At 44.8% G+C, this 24,077-nt stretch overlaps 1 protein-coding gene across 1 annotated transcript in view; it reads left to right on the forward strand.

The window, feature by feature from the left end:
• The window catches only part of Slc7a11 (solute carrier family 7 member 11), a 58,480-nt gene extending 34,630 nt beyond the window's left edge, over window positions 1–23,850 (forward strand). Inside the window, exons 7-12 of the mRNA XM_090356945.1 lie at window positions 8,778–8,901; window positions 10,586–10,689; window positions 11,442–11,538; window positions 13,192–13,341; window positions 14,354–14,531; window positions 23,477–23,850. Of these exons, the coding sequence (XP_090213071.1) occupies window positions 8,778–8,901; window positions 10,586–10,689; window positions 11,442–11,538; window positions 13,192–13,341; window positions 14,354–14,531; window positions 23,477–23,544 (721 nt within the window). The 3' untranslated portion in view covers window positions 23,545–23,850. The remainder of the gene's footprint in view (window positions 1–8,777; window positions 8,902–10,585; window positions 10,690–11,441; window positions 11,539–13,191; window positions 13,342–14,353; window positions 14,532–23,476) is intronic.
• Window positions 23,851–24,077: the final 227 nt, after the last annotated feature.

The raw sequence follows: 24,077 nt of genomic DNA on the forward strand, positions 1-24,077 counted from the left end.
TGAAGTGCACATTTCCTTTCTGGTTTTTGCTGCTCTTCCTTACCTTGCCTTCCTCCTTCTCTGCCCACCACTCCCTTTTAAAGGCAACTTTTAGGCCATTTATACAGTTCTAACAAATAGCGAAGGGAATAACGTAGAAGTGGGGAGTTCAGGTGACAGTTTTCTTGGATGAAGTGATCTAAATTTTGTGTCTTCCAGATCACTATTTTATTTAATTGATATTTTTAAGTTAAAATTTACATTTCCCCAAAAGTTATCATAATTTCTTGTTTCAATGAGCTGCTACTTTTAGGAGATGTCATAGGCAGGAAAAGTCAAGAGAAGTAAAGTGAATAAAATAAAATAACAGACATTAGATAGGCCAGGACCCTTTCTGTGTGTGATTCAAAGCTACAGAAAACCAGAGCTGTCCTGGAGGATGATAAGCGGTCTTGACAACTGCACTGCTCTCTGAAATGTTTGCACGAGGGATTTGCAGGAAATTCTTTGGGGAGAGCTTTGTGATGCTCAGTGAACAGTCCTAATGTCTTTGTAGAATGTGGTGAGCTGCATAAAGGGAAGAAGATTGAAAGAAGATTGCTCAGTGTGCAGAGATGCTTTGGTTTCCCTCACGGGAAGGACAGTAGGGGATGGGGAATATTGGGCTAACAAGTCTGTGTAGAAAAAGGAGGGTGGTGGATCGGAGGTGAGGCTGTGCAGCGAGACATGCAGTTCTGCAGAGAGAAATCCCTCCATATCCACCCTCTTTGAATTTTAGAGTCTGTGATTCCCAAAATATCTAGCATAGAGAGGATGCTTGGCAAAATACTGGTTGAATGAATGAGCTGTGGGTTGGTGATGGATGTAGAGGTAACTGAGGGGGTCGTTATAATAATGTTATGGGGGCCAGGAGTGTGGCCTAGTGGTAGAGTGCTTGTCTAGCATGCACGAAGACCTGGATTCGGTTCCTTGGTACCACATACATAGTAAAGCCGGAAATGGTGCTGTGGCTCAAGTGGTAGAGTGCTAGCCTTGAGGAAACCTCAAGGACAGTGCTTAGGCCCTCGTCCAAGCCCCAGGACTGTATATATATATATATATATTATATAATATATATATAATATATATATGTTGTATAAATTCAAGTTACGCACAGTAAAGTTTTGGTGAAGTCAAAAGTGTATAATATGAAGACTTGTGAACATGTTTTGTGTATGTCTCTGGTCTGTGTCTCTGCTCTTCTGGAATTCTGGCTCGACCACAGACAGCCATTTATTGTGCAGAAGGGAGGACAGATCGCTTATCTTTCCAATTATCTTCTATAATGATCTTTTATTTTTCCAGCCAGCTGACACTCCAAACTTGTACTGACCGAAAGTGCTCTAATGTACTGTATTCCTGGCCAAGGACAGAATCACGTCTTCAGAGGACGGGAAAAGAGATTGTACAGTTGATATCTATTCTTTCCTCTGAAAGCCAGAACAAAGTAAAACTAGGGGTACTTGTAGGATTATCTGGTACGTGAGAACGTATCTGAGTTCCTAGGGAATTCTCTTAAACACTGTGGGAATTTATTCTTCTTGTTGTTGGTGGTGGTGGTTATGGGGATTGAACTCTGGTATGGGCACTGTACCTGAGCTCTTCAGCTCAAGGCTAGCATTCTACCACTTGAGCCACAGCTCCATTTCCGGCCTTTTCTGTGTATGTGATATTGAGGGATCAAACCCAGGGCTTTGTGCATTCTAGGTGAGAGCTCTACCACTAGGCTATGCTTCTGGCACCAAAAATTATAGATAAGCTTAATTTTTCAAAAATTAAAGATAATAGCTGTCCCGAGAATGAGCTGTGTATTACATTAGCAAGTTTAGCACTCTCTTCAGCTACTGAGGAAGTATTAACCTAGAGACTCAGTGAAGATCTGGGTTCAGTTTATATGGCTGTTGATGAGGCACAGGCTTTTTTTTATTTTATTTTTTGCCAATTCTGGGGCTTGAACTCAGGGCCTGGGCAATGTCCTAGGATACTTTTGCTCAAGACTAGCATTCTGCCACTTGAGCCACTGCACCACTTCTGGCTTTTTCTGTGTATGTGGTTCCAGGGAATTGAACCCAGAGCTTCATTGCATGATAGGAGAGCAATCTACCACTAGACCACACTCCTGGCCCAGGACCCAGGCTTTGAATTAGGGTCACGACTTCTGCAGTTGTATAAAATCAAGTTTGGATGGATGTCAAGGGCAAAACTTAAGAGAAAAAGTGTTACCCAGAGACAATTTAAATGAGGTAGAGTGTACATGTGAAGTTCTGGTTTAGGAGTTTGGGGAATGGATGTGAAGGACAAGAAGGGACATTCAAGTATGGATGACCCAAACCAGGCCCAGTGGCTTGTATTTCTGATCCCAGACCGGGAAAAGAGGCACCGATAGAGGGACAAGGGGCTGCAGGCCATCTGGCTTCTTTCACAGAGGACCCCCGAACCATGGGACAGTGCGCTTGACTTGAGGAAATTATTCTGAAGAGATTTGCCCTATAAATCTTTGTGCTGTTTCTAAAATCACCTTCATTGATATGAAATGAATGCACAAAAGCTTATTTTTCAATGTTTTTTTACCTGTTAGTTGAAAGAAAATAGAACAAAACGTTGTGCTGGGATAAGTGTCCAGAGCTGGAGACACAGAGGAGGGAGGGCGGGTTGCAGGCGTTTTGTAGATCCTCACCAGCTTTGCAGGGAGCCAGCAATGCTTCCAGCCCTGCGTCTCCTTCCTCACTTTCTCCATGAGGACACCCTGTCCTTCTCACCTGGAAGGGTGCTTGGTCCAGCAACTGTTTTTTTCTCTTCCTACTTTTCCTCTGCTCCAATGAGTGGCACTGTCCTGGGGGCCCCCCCACCATGGTGACAGAAGCCAGGCCATCTGTATTGGTTCCTTTACCAACTGCATGCATCGCCTTTGAAGGTTAGCTTTCATTGGTAGGATTATTTTTTTCTCAGTTACCACAGGGTTCAGAGTAGAGGTTTGTTGCAGTAAAACAGTATTTTCTATTTTGCACAATCAAGTATGAACATTTGTGTATATATAATCATTCATGTAAGGCACTTTATAGAATGGATTTATGCATGTGTTTTTCAACTATATTATGGAGCCACAATTAAGACCAAAATGTGATCCAAGACAGAACATGGCTTACAATCTCTAGAACAGTGACAAAAATGATTGCAAAGCTCTGGATCGTGTCATTTTTATAAAAGTAATAAAAAAAGGGACAACTTTGGTAGAACCAAGTGAGTCTGGAGAAGGCTGTCCTGAAATCTCTTTCCCTTCTGTTCTGTTTCCCAGAAAACCCAATTGGAAAGGCAGTGTCTCTTTGACCACCAGGTCTGAGAACAAAGTGCTTACTACTACTTCTAGCTGCCATTGTTGCTCAGATATATCAGAGGCAATTTTTGGTGGCAGAGCTGACAGCTTACTTGTTATGATGTTTATGTCCATTTAGTGCCAGTCCTGGGGCTTGAACTCAGGGCCTGGGCACTATCTCTTAGCTCTTTTGCTCAAGGCTAGTGCTCTACCAGTTTAACCAAGGCTCCACTTGCAGCTCTCGTCTGGTTAACTGGAGATAAGCCTTTGGTGGGATTCCTGGCTTCACAACGGGCATCTCAGGCCCAGCCGCCTGTGTAGCTGGGATTATAGGTGTGGGCCACTGAGCCCAGCGTCTTCTGTTCTATTTCTCTTTGTTGTGCAGTCTTTCCAAGTCTGAGTGGCCCTGGCAACATGCTAACACGGCCCTGCTCCGTGCAGTTACTGGTGACTTCTATGACATGCATTTGCAGTCTGAGGGAATTTTGCCAGCAATCCCCCATATACTGTGCTATCCTGGGTATGTTGAGTTTCTGTGGCCCGATCTGACATCAGAGTCTACTGATGTAACGCTTCATGTTTTATGAGGGTCCTGTGGGTGAATTATATTTTGAGCCTGATTGGATTGGTGGAAAATTTCAGAAGTACAAGAGATTTTGTATTTCTGCATTGCTGTTTCTGTGAAGTTTGAAATACAGCTGGGTTTTCTCTCTTTTAGCTGTATAAGATGAAAATTTACTTTTATTTGAGAGATTGTTATTTGGGACATTATTGTCAGTGGGACATTTGGGACATAAAGATTTCATATCATTTACCAATCTTTTTTCAAAAGTGAATCATAGTTTAATTCTCATTTTCCTCAAATTTAGAAACCTGTTGAAAAATAATGAAAAAATTCTAAAGATACTGAGACAGTCCAATGATTAAATTTATTTTTTTATCACTGGTAGTGGCTAGTATCATTTACTGATCTTTTATACGGCAAACAATATAGAACCATATTCAACAAGGAACCAGTTCTGGTCTTACATAGTCTAAAAAAGCCTATGAACCTATATATTAAAACCTCTGATCAAGACACACAGAGCTCCTAAACTACTTGCTAAATGGCAACTACTTAAAAACAATAAAAAGTAAATTTAAAAGCAAAAGCACCCCTCCCTAGAGTTCTAAACAAGTCTTGATATAATGGTCCCCTCATTCTTTTGCCAGTCAAGTTAACAATAACTGCTGTAACAGAGAAGTTACAGAACTGCAGCAGCTTTAGGTCACCACAGCTTTGCTTCTTAAATCCTTGAGAAAGAGTTTATTGTCAGCGGCTCTGGTTGGCTGGCTTGTCTTTACTCTTGTTGATGTGTGATGGAGATTGTTTCCATAGCGTGGCTTTGTCCCATTAGGATAGGGGTGACAGACCACCCTCATCCAACCACCTTGACCTCTGTTGGCAAGATGAGTCACAGTCCCCAACAAGGCAGGAGACCCCGGGAAACATGTTCTTTTCAGGTACCTGCTTCTAAAGAATAGCTTACACTTTGGAAACAGACACATCAGCGTTTGGTAGGATGTTCTAGTTATCACACATGTAAATCTGAATCTCAGAAACACAGTTCTGCAAAGGGACTCACTAAAATGTGGCATCATCTTTAGAATAAATCCCAGGGTAAACATGAGGTTTTAAAGAAAAATATTGGAAAGACATCATAACAAAATAAGAATTGAACAGTACTGTGAAATTCTATCAATGATTATTAAAATGTTTCATCTTATGATTTTTTTGCTAGCAGTTAATTTGAAATCAATATTATCTTTGCCCACTAGAACTTTCTTACAAAGATGTTGATGTTTCTCCATGATAAATATAGATAACTGTAATATATATGTAAGACACACACTGCATCTTCAGAAAATGAGAAAAAATGAGAGGTAGACAATGCAAAATTTTTGAGACTGCATGAAATGAAACCAAATGAAAATTTATGTTCAAGCTGTACTTTACTGAATAATTTTACTTAGTTAGGAATTTATTCTGGAAGTAGGGTAAAATAAGGGATAAAGATATTAATATTCATGTTTCTGCTTGATTTATATCCCATGCTTCTGAGTTGTAACTTTGCAGTGTAGTTTATTTTCCATGTGTTTTGGGTAAAATGAATCCTTTTTGGCTGCTTTTGTATGTGTGCCCCTGCCCCTTCCTTTATACCTTTCTGTATGTTGTTTTTCAGCCCTCTGCCTTTAAATATGTGTCTGTTCATTTCTTACATCTCCTTGCAGGTCTCTGTCCTCTCTTTCTGTTTGTGGATTTCTTCATCTGTGGACAATGGAATAATGGTGAGATTTAGAGCAAACATCGATGATATGGAAGATTCAAATATCTCGCTCAAGCCACATATATCCTTGTCAGGGGTCACTGTGCCTCATGGGACAATATTTATGTTTGCTCTTGGCCCAGGATGGTTAAGAAATAACAATAGGAGTCACTTTATGAAAAGGACCCATTCAAAAACAGGTGTACTAGGTGAACTGTTCAAAAACAGGTGTAATTTGCTGCATTTCTTTTCTTTCAATCACGGTCTCCTTCTTCTCCTGTGTTACTTGCTGCATCTAATGTTTAATGGCCATTTTCCCACTCGGAATAGAAAACTGTAGATTTACACGTCATATTAAATGGCCATGAGAAAAAAAAATTCACTGCAAACACAAAGAAATTTGAACTGAGTCATCTTTAGTTTAATATTCCAAATATTAAAAAGCTGTTGCTGGCAGGACAGCCAAACAGGACAGTTCTCTGCCTAGAGGCCTCTGAGGAGCTATTACAAGCAAGAGTCAGGAAAAGTAAGTAAAAATACATAGATTAAAAAAAAATCACACGAATGAAAATTACAGATAGATTCTTTGAACTATATCTGTGCATTGTTGTAGGCTATAATGTGGGCTGTGGTGATAAAATATACAGTAATGCTGTAGAAAGTGAATTTGAATCAGAAAAGAAAAAGAGAAGTAAAAGATGTTAGAACTATTTCTGGTTAGATCTAGAGAAAACCTTCCAAACTCTCTCCAGAGACACTGTAAGGAAAATGTGAAATGCTGATGGAAAGTAAGATAAATACCTAGAATCAGAAGCTACTTAATATAGAAAAAAGCACTTTATGTTGAGATGAATCACAGTTGTATTCCAATTTTGCATAAGCAAATTGTCCCCAGTTTGTCAAGAGAACTTTCTCAAAATCCTTGAAAAGAAAACCTCTCTTGTTTTTATTTTTATCTCACCGGTTAAATGTTGGCTATTTTCTGCCCTTCTTAACCTTTCCTTTTTGCATCTTTTCTTTTTCCCAAGTACTGAAAACATGTTAGAAATACTAATACCTTTTTTCTTAGTAGAAAAGCAAATATCAACACCTTTTCTTAGAAGGTTTTAGAAAGTGTAAGAGAAGGTTGTCACAGAACTGCCTTCATAGCTGGCCACATGGCCCCATGATAACCAGCTTTGTGGTATATCTGATAAAAGGGATTGTGTGACTGGTTGGAGATTTAGTACAAGTTCTAAAACAAACAGAATGTCTCAGAATTTAAGTGATTCGAGATTGACTGTGTGTTCTGGAATATCCCCAATCCCATGAAGCCTTGGGTTTTCTTGACCATGTAAAGAACCCAGCCAGGTATACTCATTCTGCTTTACAGCCGTAATTAGTTCAGCTGACATGAAGTAGTGGACACAGGCCTTTCTGAAATGTTCGTGTAGCTTTGCATAGTTTGTTTAAAAATATTCTTATACTATTCTGTGACCATTAGGTACATAGAAAAATACAATTGGCTTGAAATGTACTGGTGATCTGAATCCACAGGCATTTGTATAAAATGCGATGCATTTTTGGTTAGCATCCCTAAAGATCCTACAGGCCTGATACGTAGGGGTTAAGGAAGGTTCTAGGTTCTCGTTTCAGCCTTTCCCTTACTGCTTTCTTGATTTTGGGTGTATCAGTTAGCCTCTAGAGCCCTGTTTCATTGTGTGTGTCACCTGGCATTTCCGTGGGTTACGGTGTCCAATTTTGTTTGGCATTTGTTCATACTCAGTCTCCTTCTACAAAGACTCAGAATGGTGGCCATGCATTTGAAGCTGAAATCTATTTACAGTGCTTTGTAGATTTTACAAAGAAAAGCCACCGCCCATCACTATGGAAGCCGCAATGGAAGCTCTGTGTTTTGGAATGAAAGAGCTTCTCAGGAGAGATTTCAGAAACTTTCAGAAACAGTCTCAAACAAACGACTGTGTGTCCCTGTGTCACTCGGAATAGTGACAGCAGGGCCTGTTCAAAACCAATCAGAACTTGTTGAGGACAACTTGCAGCTAATCCAACTACCAGACGTGTGCACTTACCACCTGTTCACTAGAAGAACACATAGAGTGACAAAAGGAGGCTCTTCTTTCCAGGCCGGGTTTTGTTTATCCGCACTAAGCAGGGGCAGTTCTTTTCCTTCTGTAGAGTGACCACGCAGTACCACGAGGTTTTGGCCGATCAGTGGTCATTGGTTCCTAGTTCCTTTTATATGTCCCTGCCATCTGCTTTCATCATGAATTGGCAACAGTGCCTCTCTGCCCTCTGAATCTAAAGATCCCAGCAAGCTGGGTGGCTCCTGAGCTCTGTGATTGCCACCAGCTGCTCTCTGCTGTAAGTGACACGTTTAAGACAAGGCTGCACTTTATGTGAGCAGAGAATCCCTGGCTGCCTCCCAGACTGCTCCAGGTACAGACCTCCTCTCCCTTTCCCATCTCCCGTGATCATCTTCTCTTATATTAGGTGTGCTCAACGGTTAATGACGCATTTCAGCTTTAGTTTTAGTCTCTTCTGTTAAAAAAAATAACTTACTTAGGAAAATGTCTTCTGTGAACCTGTTTCCTTTCAAATAGGCCGTGAGCCTATTTGAAAATACTGTCTTGTCATGGACAGTCCATATTTTACAGACCATGATAAAAAAAATCTTAAAAGTCCTTTTCTTAATTTTCTAGTAGGAAAATTGTACGTCCATAAGGAACAATGTTGTGAAGAGCTTTCCGATATATTCCACGGCTAATAACTATAATTTCCCTGGCAATTTAGAGTTGAGCCATTATGAGGTAGGACAGAGAGTAAACCTGGGTGGTGGGAGTGCAGCAGCACCCAAGTAGGAGACACGTGGAGTTCAGTTCTGGCTTCCCAAAAGTGTATTATTTTATTATCTTTAAGTAGTTGAACAGAAGAGCTCCCAAGCAACCAATCACTTTACGAATATAATGCTGTTGGATCCATGTCACCCGTTTGGTGTCACCATGTGGGCGCAGTGGAGGAGCAGGCGCGGGGAAGGGCTGGGGCGCACGTGGCAGGGTCCTTGTCCGGGCCACCGGCTGTGCGCGAGGTCCAGGGCCCGACCAGCCCCAGAGCACTAAGGGCAGCTCGGTTGTGCCTTTCAGGACCATCCCAGTGGCCATCTGCATCTCCATGGGCGTCGTCACCGTGGGCTACGTGCTCACCAACGTGGCCTACTTCACCACCATGAGCGCGCAGGACCTGCTGCTGTCCAGGGCGGTGGCGGTGGTGAGTGCGGGCGCGGAGGGCAGCCCAAGCCGGCGCCCCAGGCTGGGTCGATTGGTTTCCAGCTTGGCGCACGCCTTCGCGTCTCCCCTGGAACCCCTGCGGCCAGCAAATCCCCTGGTTTCCCTGTGGTTTAAACTTTCTGTAAGACGCTCTTTCGTCCCCTGCTTGGAGAATCATCAGTGCTGTAGAGCTGATGGTGGGCAGGGAGAGATACTGAATCTAAAGGAACGCAGTTGTTTTGGTATGCAAACTTTAATCCACTCAGTATTCTTCCTGCCTTGCAGACCTTTCTAGTGCTGAGTTATAGTCCTCCCCCAAAGTGCCCAAAAGGACTTTCAGGTTAACTATGATGATATTTTTTTTCCTAGCATATTCTTGGAATACTCGCCTTGGGATATTAATAAATCTGGGAAATACTAGGTGATTAAAAGTGAGACAGATGTTGCCGCTGTAATGTGTCCCAGAATATTAAAAATGCAAATGTACATGTTTACCTCTCTAAGAAGCAGGCTCATCTCATCCTCCAACATTCTCAAAATTTAGATGACCCTAGGGCCATCTTGATCCCCAAAGGTCGTGTGTGTGAGAGGAGTGCTATTCTGACAGAGACTTTGATTTTGTTGCTTGTAAGCGAGGATGCACTCGTCAACCCACAACAATGAAGGCTTGCAGAATTAAAATTTTAGTGACATCCTCATTAGCGAGTGGCACTTCCTTTTACAACAGTCTTGCTCCTGTCGGCAGCATCCATAGGGAAGAAAGTAGGTCATTTTGCACGAACCTGGGTCTGAGTCCACTCTCCTGAAAGGAAACATGATGCAAGCTGGTCTTCCTATCGTATCAGGCAGATGCAGAATGCATATTGACGTTAGTTCCTCTTGCCTCCCCCTCGTGAAAGGACAGGACAGACTTTGGGGGCACAGTGTGACTGATTGCAGAGCAGTAGATGCACCAAGGGAAATTTAAGAAAAATTCCTGTTTTTTTTTTGAGGGGGGAATGCATCCTTTATGGGAAATATTCAGTATCCTACATGCCATATTGGGAACATTTTGGAATTTTATTCATGCTTTCTTTTGTGGCTGGTTGCATCTGCATTTATGTTTCTGTTTCTGACTTTTTACTGAAAATGAGGGAAGGAAGCCCGGGGACAGGCCTGGGAAGTGATTCCCTCAACAGTCATTTAGCCAGTGTAATCTTTTTAGTTGGATTGCTGATTGAATAAATACTACTTCTCAATGTATAGCCTGGTTTTGTTCTAAAAAATGGTGTGGGGGAGTGGGCTTTACAGATAGCAGAGAAGCTTTTGTGCAGAAGATTGTCTATCCTCTGCAATAGAACTCTCTCAAATGGAGCTTTTCCTATTATCAGAGTCAGCGAGGGTATGGGTGGCAGCGCCGCCCCAGATTCAGGAAAGGTCAGGGCACAGGGGAGCCTTGGGTTGACCTTCGCCCATGGCTCTGCTCTCAGGCCGGCCCTGGTGAATAATTCGCCTCTGATTCCGGGCATGCAGGCTGACCCTAACCACAAAGAGGGTGATAAGACACACACGCTCCACCAGGCTAAGAGGAAGTCATAGAGCACGTTTGACTAAAATGCTTTCATAATATATATATATATATATATATATATATATATTCCATTTTCGGGAAAGGCATTAATTCACCTGGTCTTTTCTTTCCCTAGACCTTTTCGGAGCGGTTGCTGGGGAATTTCTCATTAGCAGTTCCCATCTTTGTTGCCCTCTCCTGCTTTGGTTCTATGAACGGCGGTGTGTTTGCTGTCTCCAGGTGAGCGAGTTCACCTATTTCCAGAAACACATTTCTGTGTTTGAGATTGGATGTGATAAGGAGAACTTTGAAAAGAAAAGCAACCAGGCCTCCAAACCTGTTGTTTTTAAAGGGCCATGCAGGTTTGTGGTGGGTGCATGTTGGATTCTGACCAGGAGAGGGCGCTGCTCATCCACACATAGCCTACTGAGGACGTGGCCTTTTATAAAAAATAAAAAACTTAATAGCATGTCCATAGTCTAACACCAGCATTTTATTTCTAGTGATAAGATCTTTTGTCTTTACAAAAGAGTGAAGTGAGAGACATCACAGGTCAGAAAATACTATCCTGTGTCCCTTTGTTTTGTATGATGCATCTTCTTTGTTTCATTATAAGATTTTAATCTAATCAGGTTGTTAATGAATGCTAGGCGTGTGTGTGTGTGTGTGTGTGTGTCTGTCTGTCTGTGTCTGTGTGTTCAACTGGACATGCAAGCAACAGTGTGCTGACTCAAAGGCTGCAGTTGTTTCTCCTTAAGAGAAAATGAGTTTGTGGATTTTGTGTATCCTGAAGGTAGACTTCTTCGTAATATTCTCCACTGTGTCTGAAAAATGTCACCCGATTAATCAGCTCAGAAACGCAAGCTGTTCGAAGTGACAAAGGCGCTCACTTTTCTCTGGGAATCCTGGTTTTCCCTCTGAAGTGACCCATGTCACCATCCCCATCACCCCTCTCTCTCTCTCCCTCCCTCCCTCTCTCTCTCTCCCATCAGGCTCTTCTACGTCGCCTCTCGAGAGGGTCACCTTCCAGAGATCCTCTCCATGATTCACGTCCGGAAGCACACGCCTCTGCCAGCTGTGATCGTCCTGGTAACGCATGGGCACGGGGGGTGAAAGCCCATGTGCGCGGGGAGGCGTGGGGTGTTGACTCGGCAGGGCTTCTCAGGTGGATCCCATGATTTGGGGGAAGAGAGGACGTCTCTTGTGCTTCACCTCTGTGGGATTTGTGAGGTCTGAGGAGAACAGTGTAGCCCGCTCACTGTCAGGAACCCCCAGGAAAGCACAGAGGGCACAAGTTCTGACTTCCCACTGAAAGTACAGCTAAAACCGCTGTCCCCAAACCCAGACGCCAGTGATCGATTGATCGATTGATTGATTGATGTGTGTGTGTGTGTGTGTGTGTGTGGTTGGGCTTGAACTCAGGCTTTCGCTTGGCTTTGGGCTCAAGGCTGGTGTTCTACTAGAGACGCACCTCCTCCACTCTGACTTTTTGCTGCTTCACTGGAGATAAGAATCTGACATTTATGTATGTATTTATTTATTTTTACTTTGGCTGGCTTTGAACCACCATCCTCAGATCTCGGCCTCCTGAGTAGTTAGGATGACAGGTGTGAGCTCTCAGCCCCCCAAACCACAGTTCCTCTGTAAGGAAATTCACACAAAATGAGTCCAAGAATAAAAGATATCCAGCCAGCCGAAGAGTCTGATGAGTCTTTGATTAAGACTAAGATAATTAAGAGCAAACTTATAGGAAAGAAAGACAAGACCTGAAACACAAATTGAGGTTGTAGAATTCTCAAAGCAAAAGAATCACAGTCCTTAAATACCCATTGGTGATGCTATAGCCATTTTGACCTGTGATTTCTGTAACATCCTTCTCCGCTGGACTCTGTCCACAGGAGCGCCATAGAAGTGCAATGACCATCTGCTTCCCCCGTGCGTTCCATTTGTTTCAGAATGTTCCCTTGCAAAAAGCATTTTGGTTCTAAGTTCCCATGGTCTCTGCGTGGACTCTGGGAGCTGACGTCACTGTGGGAACAGAGGGTGCCAAGCCTTGAGAAGAGCTGTCCTCTGAATCCCACTGTCAGTCATCTGTGCTTGGCAGGTGCCGCTTCTCTGGCCTGCTCTGCTCTTCTCTGAGCTCCCTGCTTGTCCCCGGCCATACGTGCCCAGAACCGGGTGCAGTGTATGTGGAGGAAGAGAAGGGCAGCATTTGCTCTTCAAAGAGCCGCAGATTGACAGCTCGCTGGGAATGGGCTGCTAAGAGCTCTTTGGAAAACCTTTGCAGGGATTGCTCTGAGTTTTGCAGTTGGCTGTGCATTTCACATTTATTATTGGTTATTTGCTAATTGCGTCTTTAACTTTCGAGTGAGAGTCCTGTCTTCCATTTTCTGAAAGCACACCCTATTCTCTTGAATGTAAAAGGAAGTAACAACAACACCAAACAAGCAACAAAATAACACCACCAATAACAATATAATACCTTCATGGAAGATTCCTCCTGGATAAAGCGTCATCACTGAAGATAGCTTTCTGCCACTGTTACATACATAAAAAGATTTTAAGAACAGAATGTTGGAAAGAAGGTAGTTGAATCTAGGTTTTGATCATGATGTTATTTTAGCAGTTCAGATAATCATTTAGCAAGATAATAATAATAGTAATGATAATAATAATAACGTAGCAATGCTATTGTGTGTTGTCTCTCATCAAACTTGGATTTTCTCGCTTCTTCTCCCCCAGCATCCTTTGACGATAATAATGCTATTTTCTGGAGACCTCTACAGTCTTTTGAATTTCCTCAGTTTTGCCAGGTGGCTTTTTATTGGGCTGGCAGTTGCTGGGTTGATTTATCTTCGGTACAAACGCCCAGATATGCATCGTCCTTTCAAGGTAAGCCGGCAGTCTGGATGGGTTTACATAAATCTTCCCCCTCATGCCCAGTCCACCCTTTGTCATAACTTGAGCAGGGAACCACACTGTGGAACAGAATGCTGAGCTATGGCAGGAGGCACCTTGGCATGGGATTTATTTTAACTTGGAAAACACAGTGTATGGTTCTTTTCCTTAACGTGATGGACTGAACCATTGTATGTCATGTCTTTGAGAAGACATAGTCTTAATACAGGATGGGTCAGCTGATTTTCCATGACTGGGTCCCATGACGTCATGCTTAAAGGGTGGAAAACTTCTATCTGTCTTCAGGTGGGCAACCTGTAGACAGGTGTGCTGGAGAGAGAGGCAGACATTTTATCCAGGTTCTAAACCAGATGCTATGGAAAATGAGCAAGGAGAGAGCGCACTGCTTGGTAGAGAAGAGAAGTAGCCTTTCCTTTGGGAGGGTTGAGGCATAAACTCCCCATCTCCTGCAGCCGTGAAAGTTCACTGGTTGGTCTGACTTTACTGTTTCCTCACTTTTAAGAAATAGCAGAGATAATGTTGTCAGCCACGCTGTCAGAAGTTGCTGCTAATTATATGCATTGCCTGATGCTGGCCGCATCTTTATTAGCGGTTGAATGGGAGTTGGCCTGTTTTACCCCTGTCAGTCCTCATTGTGAAGCTCGGCAGGAAATCAATGGGCACCGAAAGGCCTGGCCAGCTGCTGGCTCTCTTGACTTCACAGGAGAGTGGATTCCAATCATCATGATCACAAAACCCATCTTTTGAGAAGGGCACTTCACTAGTCCAGGGGTCCCTGGGAGATACCTGTGCCAGCCTCGAGAACAGGTTAGACCTCGGTGACATGCAGTTTACGGAAGTCTGTCTGAGGGGCTCTCCTGGTCCCAGAAAAGGAGCTCAGGGGACTAAAGGCATGGCATAGCCTGCTGTGTGGCCCCGGTCCCGCCCCTGCTCCTGGGCCCACGTCTGCTGGCGGAACTGAGCGGCCTGTGTCTGTGCCCTCCAGGTGCCGCTGTTTATCCCGGCTCTGTTCTCCTTCACCTGCCTCTTCATGGTCGTCCTCTCCCTGTATTCGGACCCGTTCAGCACGGGCATTGGCTTCCTCATCACGCTCACTGGCGTGCCAGCCTACTATCTCTTTATCATTTGGGACAACAAGCCCGGGTGGTTTAGAAGAGCATCAGGTAAGGACTGTTCAGCTTCTGGGGCCTCGGGAGCATGGCGGCATTGAAGACACGTGTGCCCTGGGCTGGTAACACCAGAACACGGGTGCTGGGTGGAGCCATTCCTCCCCAGCCCTGGGGGCTGAGAGGAAGCAGGGTGGCCACCCCCCTCCAGGGTGCCGGGCTTGCCTGGCTCCAATCACTTGTTAGGAGTTTTATCAGCAGTTCTATAAACGAAGCGATTGCTCTTTTGAATCCCATAGGAACCTAATTACTTTTTACGGAAGCAGAGTGCAGCCCCGTGATTCCCTGTGATAACAATAACTTGACGAGTGACGGGAGATGGGTTGGGGACTTGAGTAGAAGCCTGGAAATGTCTGAAATGTCAGGGTTCTAATATTACTCGGAAAGGCGTGTTGACTCACAAAGGCTCACAATAGCAGGGAAAACCATAAAGAGAGGAATAATAGCCCAGCGTATTGTGTGACTTCTGCATGTATGACCTTACAAGAGCTTCTCGAGGTAAAATAAAAATGTCATTATCCTTATTTCAGAGATCTTGAGTTCTGACATGGGGGAATTTGTGTGTGCCCTTCCCAGCTGCACTGACTGGAGGAGTTGGAGCTGGAAGGCAGCTGAAAGGCAGGCGCAGGCAGCTTGTATTTCAGGCAGGCCATGCCTGGGCTCTGAGAGGGCAGACTGGAGAAGGGGAGATTGACAATAAGGAATGGAGCTTGCTGGTTTCTGCAGCGAGACTGGTGAGAATGGAGGCTCTTGGCAGGCTCTGAGAGGACATGGAGCCCAGCAGAGCTGGGTGAGAAGCTCGGATGAGGAGGGGAGCATTCAGTAGCTTAGTAGGTTGGGTGGTGGCGTCTGAGGCTGCTCTGTGGAAAGCCCACTGCTGTGGGCCCGCGCTCTTCTGCACGGTTGGCTCATCAGTCTTTGGTCCGAAAGATCCTGGTGTGAAGTTCCCTCATCCCTGCCTCATTTTGCCCGTTTCTGAGCAAGGCAGAGCTTTGAGGCAGAGTTTAGTTTTGAATGTCTCAATTTTATTTTTATTTTAGATCATACAGCTAGGATTTGGGACCCACATCTACAGGGTTTCAAAGTCTGTTGTGGTACTTTTTCACTGCTATGACAAAATGTCTGGTAAGAATGACTTAAACTGGGAAAGGTCATTTAGTGGCTCAGGCTTCAGAGGTTTCAGTCCACGCTTGGCTGGCAGTGATTCTGTTGACCTGTAGAACACTTGGCAGAGCCAAACTGCATCTCTCATGGCAGCCAGGAAGCAGAGAGAGAGACACAAGACTCATTCTCCAGAGTCCTTCCCCCAGCATGCACCGCCTCCTGCGTTCCAGCTCTAGCAGCCAGTTAGCTATGAGCTGGAAGCTCACTGGTGAGTAAGCACCCTTGCTTACTTGGGTACATGTTCCGCACACGAGACAGAATTTACATCTATAAAACAGAGTCAGATGAACAGATACGTGCTTGCTGGTGAGTGTGGTGAATTTAGAACACGAATTTCTTTGGTTTATATTTAATTTTAAAGTACTTGATCCGAGGCCTGATTTATATAGTAGGATGATTGCCTTGCAAACATAAAGCCCCAAGTTCAAACCCCAGTGGAGTAAAAGGTTCAGCATGTCCTAAGAAGACTGATAGTGAAATTATTAATAAATGGTAACAATGATAGCCAAAAGAGAATATAAAGTTATATCTATATCTCTCCATGTGTGTGTTTATATATAAATATATACACATGTGTATATATTTTGAATGTGTCACATATGCAGAATGTTACACAAAGTGATTTAAAGCAATCTTGCTACTTCTCTTCCTTAGTTTTTAATTGGTATTCTAGACCATACCCCAGTGTTTCCTCCAGGATTTTCCATCCTAGGTGTTAATCGTATACTCTAAAGGAGTGTCAGTAGGCAAGCCGGGTCTTAAAGGCTGACACAGCCACACTGACACCTCAATGTGTGTGTGTGTGTGTTACTTGAACTTGGCCTGGGCACTGTCCCTGAGCACTTCAGCTCAAGGCTACTGCCCTACCCCTTAAGCCAAGCCCCACTTCCCATTTTTTTTTCCTAGAGGTTAATTGGAGATAAGAGTCTCAGGCCCTTTAGTGCCCTGGCTGGCTATGAACCGGGATCCTCAGATCTCAGCCTCCTGAGTAGCTGAGATTACAGGTGTGAGCCACCACGCCCAGCAATACCTCAACTTTTGTAGATGATCTCTGTTTCTTACTAAATCATACTTTCTATTGACTACCTTGAGTCAGAGTTCTCTGTGGTGGATACCCATTGCAGAGCCTGTGTAGCACGGGAAATGAAGTCTTATTCGACAACATTTGAAGTTAAGGAGATTTGATTCCAGGGTTTAGGATAGGTTAGAGATTATGCCTTTAAGGCCCAGGTCTAGACATACTTAAGACCCCGGAAGACTGTGAGAACCGAGTGTGGAGGCTGATGGAGCGGAGAGTCCCGAGAGGGCACAGACGATGGAGCGGGTCCCTGGCCTTTCCCAGGCAGGAAGCATTCCCCGCTTCTGTCCACAGCCAGCCAGACCAAACGTCTGCGCCCACTGTTGCACAGGACTCCACATCAACTCTTGGTCAGTTCCTAACAATTGTGGCATTTCGTTCCTCCTGGTCTTTCCATGCTTAGATAAGTTTAGAGTTGTTTTCTTTTCTTTCTTGCTTTTTTCTTTCCATCCTTCTGTCTCCAATGATGTTTAGACCATCTCCAAGGGCCCCCACACGCAATGTCAGCCATTGGTGAAACGAGCAGAAATGGGGTAGTCCCAGAATGGTTATTTAGCTCTCAGCAATGCCATTGACTCTTACCAGGGAGCGAGGCCATTCTGCGTTACCCTCTGATTATTGTAACTCTCTTTATGGCCGCCTTGAAAGGGAGTAGCCAGAAAGCCACAATCCTCTGTAATTTTGTTTGATTTTCCTTGAAGGCAGCATTCTTGTAGTATGATAAAGAAATTTCATAATATTTATTGCTACAATAGCAAGTCTATTTTTAGCCTTTGGCCCAAACAAAACACATACAGACCCACAAAACACTAGCATCCTAGACGCTGCCCTTCCATTCTCCCCGGGATACGCTACTTTCTAGAGCAGAGCCCTGGGACAGAGCAGCTACGATTGGCCCACACAGGCCCTTGCTTGAGATTTCACAGCATTTTGTTTTGCATGGCAACATCCACTAGCTTTTATGTTAGCAGACTTTTTTTCTACTCTAACATATGTGGGTTGATTGGTTTTTAGAAAATCATCAAAATACAGCTTACCTGTGCTATTGCTGTGAAACAAGAGAGTGACCAAACAGCTTTGAGAAAATGGTGACAGTCAGCCAGCTGGGGATGCTCAGAACCCAAGAACCAGAGATTTCCTGAGAGCTCATAATTCTCTCTGGCCACAGGATGCCAGTGTTGAACCATTTCTTGTGTGATAGCATTTCCAGAGTACAAAGAAAATGTGCTCTTAAGATACAGTTGAGAACATTTTCTCTGCCATCTGTGACACAGCGGTTGGTTCTTCTGGCTAGTTGTTTAGATTATTTACTTATTTACAGATACAGGAGCTTCTCAGGCAAGGAAAGGGGGCAGAGGCTCCACTAGCACACCCACCTGTAGAGGTAGGAAGGCCTGGGGAACTGGGCTGGGCTAACAAGTGGATCCCTTGCCTGTTTATTGGCAGTGCCCCTCATAGCTGAGCATAGAGGGCTGACTGAAAGTGGGTCCCTTGTGTGCAGGGAGGGGTTTGGAGGACTGGGGTACTTAAAAAAAACCTTTGCCTACAAAAATCATCACCAGCAGAAAGACTGCAACCTCTTTTTGTGGCTTAAAACACAGGGTCCTGAAACACCCAACCCACAGCATGTCTAGATAAGAGAATTTATGAGCCCTCACTGAATGGTGGCTGGCTCAACTGCAGACTTCCTGAAGAAAGAAACATAGCGTTTTCAATTAATTCAGCTTGTCTATATACCTTACTGAGCCAGATGACCGGCATTAAGGAGATCAAGTGAAATCATGTATATGAACAGGTGCAAACACCACTGGAGGAAAAAATATGGTATTCTTTTTTTTTTTGGCTTTTCTTTTTTGGCACTGGGGATTGAACCCAGGATGTTGCACTTGCGAGGCAAGCACTTTGCCACTGAGCTACATCCCAGCCTGGTATTCTTAAAACAAAACAAAACAAAACAAAAATTGTACAGTGCTTGCCTAGCATGCACAAAGACCTGGGTTCTATTCCTCAGTACCACATATATATAAAAAGCCAGAATTGTTGCTGTGGCTGAAGTGGTAGAGCTCTAGTCTTTAGAAAGCCCAAGGACAGTGCTTAGGCCCTGAGTTCAAGTCCCAGAACTGGCAAAAAATTAAAAAAAGTAATTGTGCAAACAAATGGATTTCTTTACATCAATCATTTATTATTATTATTATTATTATTATTATTATTATTTTGCCAGTAGTGAGGCTTGAATTTAGGGCCTTCAGCTCTACTTTGGCCTTTTAACTCAAGGATATTCCTCTACCACTTAAGCCACAGCTACACTTCTGGCCTCTTGGCAGGTTTAAGATTCTCACAGATTTGCCTCCATAGGCCGGCTTCCAGTATGATTACTTGGGTCTCAGCTTTCTGTGCAGCTAAGATTACAGGTGTGAGCCATCGGCACCTGGCTGGCTGTCATGCACACATGAGGAAAAATGCTGTTTGTTTTCCTGAGTCTGGCTTACTTCATTTAACACGATGAACCCTGGCTTCACTCATTCTCTTGTAAATGGCACTTTGCTCTTCTCAATGGCTGTGCGAGGGTGCTGCCTTTCTGTGTGCTTGCTGCTGGTCATAAGCACACAGGCTAACTGCCCCTCGCTTTCGTGACGAGGGTGAGACAACACGTGGGTGTGCAGGGCATGCTGCCTCTGGTTTCTCGGAGTAAATGTGCAGGAGTGTGATGACAGGGTTCTACAGTGCAACCTATAGAACTGTAAACAGTTCTGTTGACAGAGGATCAGAAATTCCCACACTCACTGGGGAAATTTCCATTCCCACCAACGGTGTGCAGATTCCTTTTCCCCATACCTCCTTACCAGTAGTTGCTGTTGAATGTTGGTTGTCTTGTTTAAGATAAGCAGAGTAAATTTACTTTGGAAGTAAAGTCATAAAAGAAAGCCAAACTCTGCGTTGTCTTAATGATGGCTGATCTAACTGGAAATGACATGGAAAAACCTTTGGATTTACGTTTCCTTTATAGTGAAGGATGTTGAGTGTATTTACTGGCAACTTGTTGTACTTCTGTTGAGACCTGTCGAATTCATTTACCAATTTATTCATGAATTGGTGCTTTGATGTTGGATTAAAATAATTCTTCATATATTGAATACTAACAATTAAATAGTCAAGTGAGTAGCTCTCACCTTGTAGGCTGTCTTCTCACCCTGTGTTTTGTCTCATCTGCTCTGCAGATGCTTTCTGATCAGATATCAATTCTTGCTCTTACCTCTTGAGCCACTGCGATCTGTTTTAGAAAGTCCTAGTCAATGCCTATATATCTTATCTTACTACTTTATTTTTTAAACATTTTTATTACTGTATATTGGTTGAATGAAGGGTTTCCTTTCGATTTTCCCACACATGTACACAATGTCCCCTGCTCATTTTCACCACCCCTCCCCCAGCCTTCCTTTCCTCTACCTTTTAAAGCAATCTCAACATATTTCATTGTTCTACTTTTATACATGTGAAAGTGGATGACCTTTGGTCACCATTGACTATAAAGGACCTAGCAAAACCACTTCATGTACCCCTGTCACAGGAAAACCACATGGTCTTTGGTCTTCCTGCACAGCAGGAAGCTTCCCAGAGGCTGACTCCACCACGACCCCAGAAGAGTAAGAAAACCTAGAAAGACAAGTTGCTCACCTCCTACAGGTTCTCAGCTTCAGCATCAGTCACTGCCAGAAGCTCCACTAAGAGGCAAATTATTCCATCCCTGGACTCCAAAGGAGAATGTGGCCAGCACTGTACCCAGGGAGGAAAAGAGAGGACCGCTAGTCATTGCCACAGTGGGGAGAGAGCTGGCTGGTCAGTACACAGGGGAGAGAGCTGGCTGGTCAGTACACAGGGGAGCAAGGACTGCTGGTCAGTACACAGGGGAGAGAGAGCTGGCTGGTCAGTACACAGGGGAGCAAGGACTGCTGGTCAGTACACAGGGGAGAGAGCTGGCTGGTCAGTACACAGGGGAGAGAGCTGGCTGGTCAGTACACAGGGGAGAGAGGGCTGCTGGTCAGTACACAGGGGAGAGAGCTGGCTGGTCAGTACACAGGGGAGAGAGGGCTGCTGGTCAGTACTCAGGGGAGAGAGCTGGCTGGTCAGTACACCGGGGAGAGAGCTGGCTGGTCAGTACACAGGGGAGCAAGGACTGCTGGTCAGTACACAGTGGAGAGAGCTGGCTGGTCAGTACACAGGGGAGAGAGGACTGCTGGTTAGTACTCAGGGGAGAGAGCTGGCTGGTCAGTACACAGGGGAGCAAGGACTGCTGGTCAGTACACAGGGGAGAGAGAGCTGGCTGGTCAGTACACAGGGGAGCAAGGACTGCTGGTCAGTACACAGTGGAGAGAGCTGGCTGGTCAGTACACAGGGGAGAGAGGACTGCTGGTCAGTACACAGGGGAGAGAGCTGGCTGGTCAGTACACAGGGGAGAGAGCTGGCTGGTCAGTACACAGGGGAGAGAGGACTGCTGGTCAGTACACAGGGGAGAGAGCTGGCTGGTCAGTTCACAGGGGAGAGAGGACTGCTGGTCAGTACACAGGGGAGAGAGCTGGCTGGTCAGTTCACAGGGGAGAGAGGACTGCTGGTCAGTACACAGGGGAGAGAGGGCTGCTGGTCAGTACACAGGGGAGAGAGGGCTGCTGGTCAGTACACAGGGGAGAGAGCTGGCTGGTCAGTTCACAGGGGAGAGAGGACTGCTGGTCAGTACACAGGGGAGAGAGCTGGCTGGTCAGTACACAGGGGAGCAAGGACTGCTGGTCAGTACACAGTGGAGAGAGCTGGCTGGTCAGTTCACAGGGGAGAGAGGACTGCTGGTCAGTACACAGGGGAGAGAGCTGGCTGGTCAGTTCACAGGGGAGAGAGGGCTGCTGGTCAGTACACAGGGGAGAGAGCTGGCTGGTCAGTACACAGGGGAGCAAGGACTGCTGGTCAGTACACAGTGGAGAGAGCTGGCTGGTCAGTACACAGGGGAGAGAGGACTGCTGGTCAGTTCACAGGGGAGAGAGGACTGCTGGTTAATTCACAGGGGAGAGAGCTGGCTGGTCAGTACACAGGGGAGAGAGCTGGCTGGTCAGTACACAGGGGAGAGGCGGGCCTCTGTGCACTGCTGAGTGATGGCCCACCATGCCCTTTCCACTTCAAGTGGCTTCCCATTTGTGTAGTAAGGGTGCAGTGCTCCCACATGGGGAAGAAAATGTCTAAGAATTCGGAGCCCAGGCATGCAGGAATCTAGGGAAACAGCTTTGCCCGGAGCTTCATTCAGCATTGGTGTGGAGAGGAGAGGCTGGCGAGGAAGGGAGACTGGCGGGAGAGGGGCGGACAGGCTCTGTCCACGGAGGAGGTGCCGGATTCCTCAGACACACATTGTTCACTCCCAGACTTCTAAGTTCTCTTCTTGTTATTTTTTAAAGAATATACTTCGTGGTTATTGTAAGGGTGTACATGGGGTTACGGTTTCACAGGACAGGGAAGGAGTACACTCAGTGTCTCTCGATTTCCCCTCCTCTCCCCACCCATACAATGACACAAGTTGTGGAGTTCATTCTCTACCAGTGTTTAGTGAGTACCATGGCCGCCATGGGTCACCCTTTGCCACTCCTTTCCTTAGTTCCTTTAAATCTGCTATCGGGAGTCCTACCTCCTTGTCTGCCTAAAGAAAGCCACATCTCCTTTATCATTTGCAGATTTTATAATCCCCACCAGACTATTTCTTTTAGGATAATTTTGCAGTTTCCCTTTGTGTTTATAAGGGGTTTAATTCCCCTCCAGGTTTCCCTTACATTCTCAAGACACAACTTATTTATGCCAAGTCTGAAATTTTCCAGCCCGGTACCAGGTCTTTTACAGTGAATGTAGACAAAAAAAAAAAAAGAAGCTTCCTGTGCTTGGGAAAGGAACTAGGGGAACATGGATTCAAAAGATGAAAAAGACCTTTTCTAGAGATGCTTAGCACTGCTTGCAAGTCAGCCAGTCAGAGGGAATGGTTAGCTCCGGCTGCACAGGCTGGGAGCACATTTGAGGAGGTCTTATGGAAACTGAAGGCAAACGGGAATGTCCTCAGAAACCAGGGGTCCAGAGTTTCTGGGCCATTGAGATAAACTCACCTCAGAAATCATCCATCCTGGAAGACTCTTCCATCCCGGTTTCTGTCAGCCTCAGCCCCATTCAGTAAGTTAAGACTGAGCTTGAAAAAAAAAGACGTTGTTGGTGTGGGGACGGCTTGTAGAAGCCTTTCCTCCTATGGGTAAGACTACGGAGGCCCTGGAAACTGAGATGATTTCTTCCTTGGTCCACGGAGAGTTAGCTGCCCCAGGATGTTCTACTGATGTTCTACTGGCCTTGCATTGAGAAGGGCACATCCAATTTTCAACGAAACGGGAAGTATGTTTGAAATCTCAATCCGATTGCCTCAAAATGTTTTCAGTTTCTTGTTTCATAAATAAAAGTCCTTATTTTTGATACAAAATATGAATGCATCCTCACCCAGAAGCCCGAAGCCCTCCTGGGGAGTTGTGGAAGTGACAAGTGGTGCTATTCTGATGAAGTCCCTCTTGATAGAACTCTGAAATAGGGGGCGTGTGTTCTAGTCTTCAACTCCAAAGAATTCATCGTTTGCTATTTTTTGTGCATTTCTGATTTCCCTGCATTTTAATTTCTCTTGTTTATTTCTTTATAGACAGAATAACCAGAACCTTACAGATAATACTGGAAGTGGTACCAGAAGAAGATAGTCAGAAACTGTGAACTAATGCATTGAAATCTTAGCAGTCTGCCAGGATACAATACCGACCTATGCTTCATTTTCTGGAAATCCAGAGAAATGCAACTTTGTCAATGGACAGAAAGAATCCGTTGTTGCATATCTTCTAGTTTATTCCAGCTAATTTCTGAGAAATTTAGTTATGATTCCATGGACTCTAACATGCACATGTAACTTCAGTTTGCCACCACCCCTTTGTGTCGCATGCTTGTCTGTTGGGCTTTAGGAGAAAGACTCAGGGAATGGACTACGGCTCTGGCAGCCATTCTCCCCAACAAACCTTTTCATGACTAAGATTGAAGGCTGAGATGCACTCTGTACACAACGGCTTTATTAACATGGTTGACCCACTGTACATGGCTGCACTGTGAAAAATGCTTTCTGTACTTCTAAAAAGAGAAAAAACACGAGCTGTTGTTATGGCAAGGTGGAAAGGAACTTATTTTATGTTGACGCGCATTTCTTCTCTTACAAAGCCACCCATACGTCACTCATACTCTCTGCATGGTGTAGGGGG

Source organism: Megascapheus bottae, chromosome 23, assembly GCF_031878675.1.
Source record: "Megascapheus bottae isolate mThoBot1 chromosome 23, mThoBot2.hap1, whole genome shotgun sequence".
Classification (NCBI taxonomy): domain Eukaryota; kingdom Metazoa; phylum Chordata; class Mammalia; order Rodentia; family Geomyidae; genus Megascapheus; species Megascapheus bottae.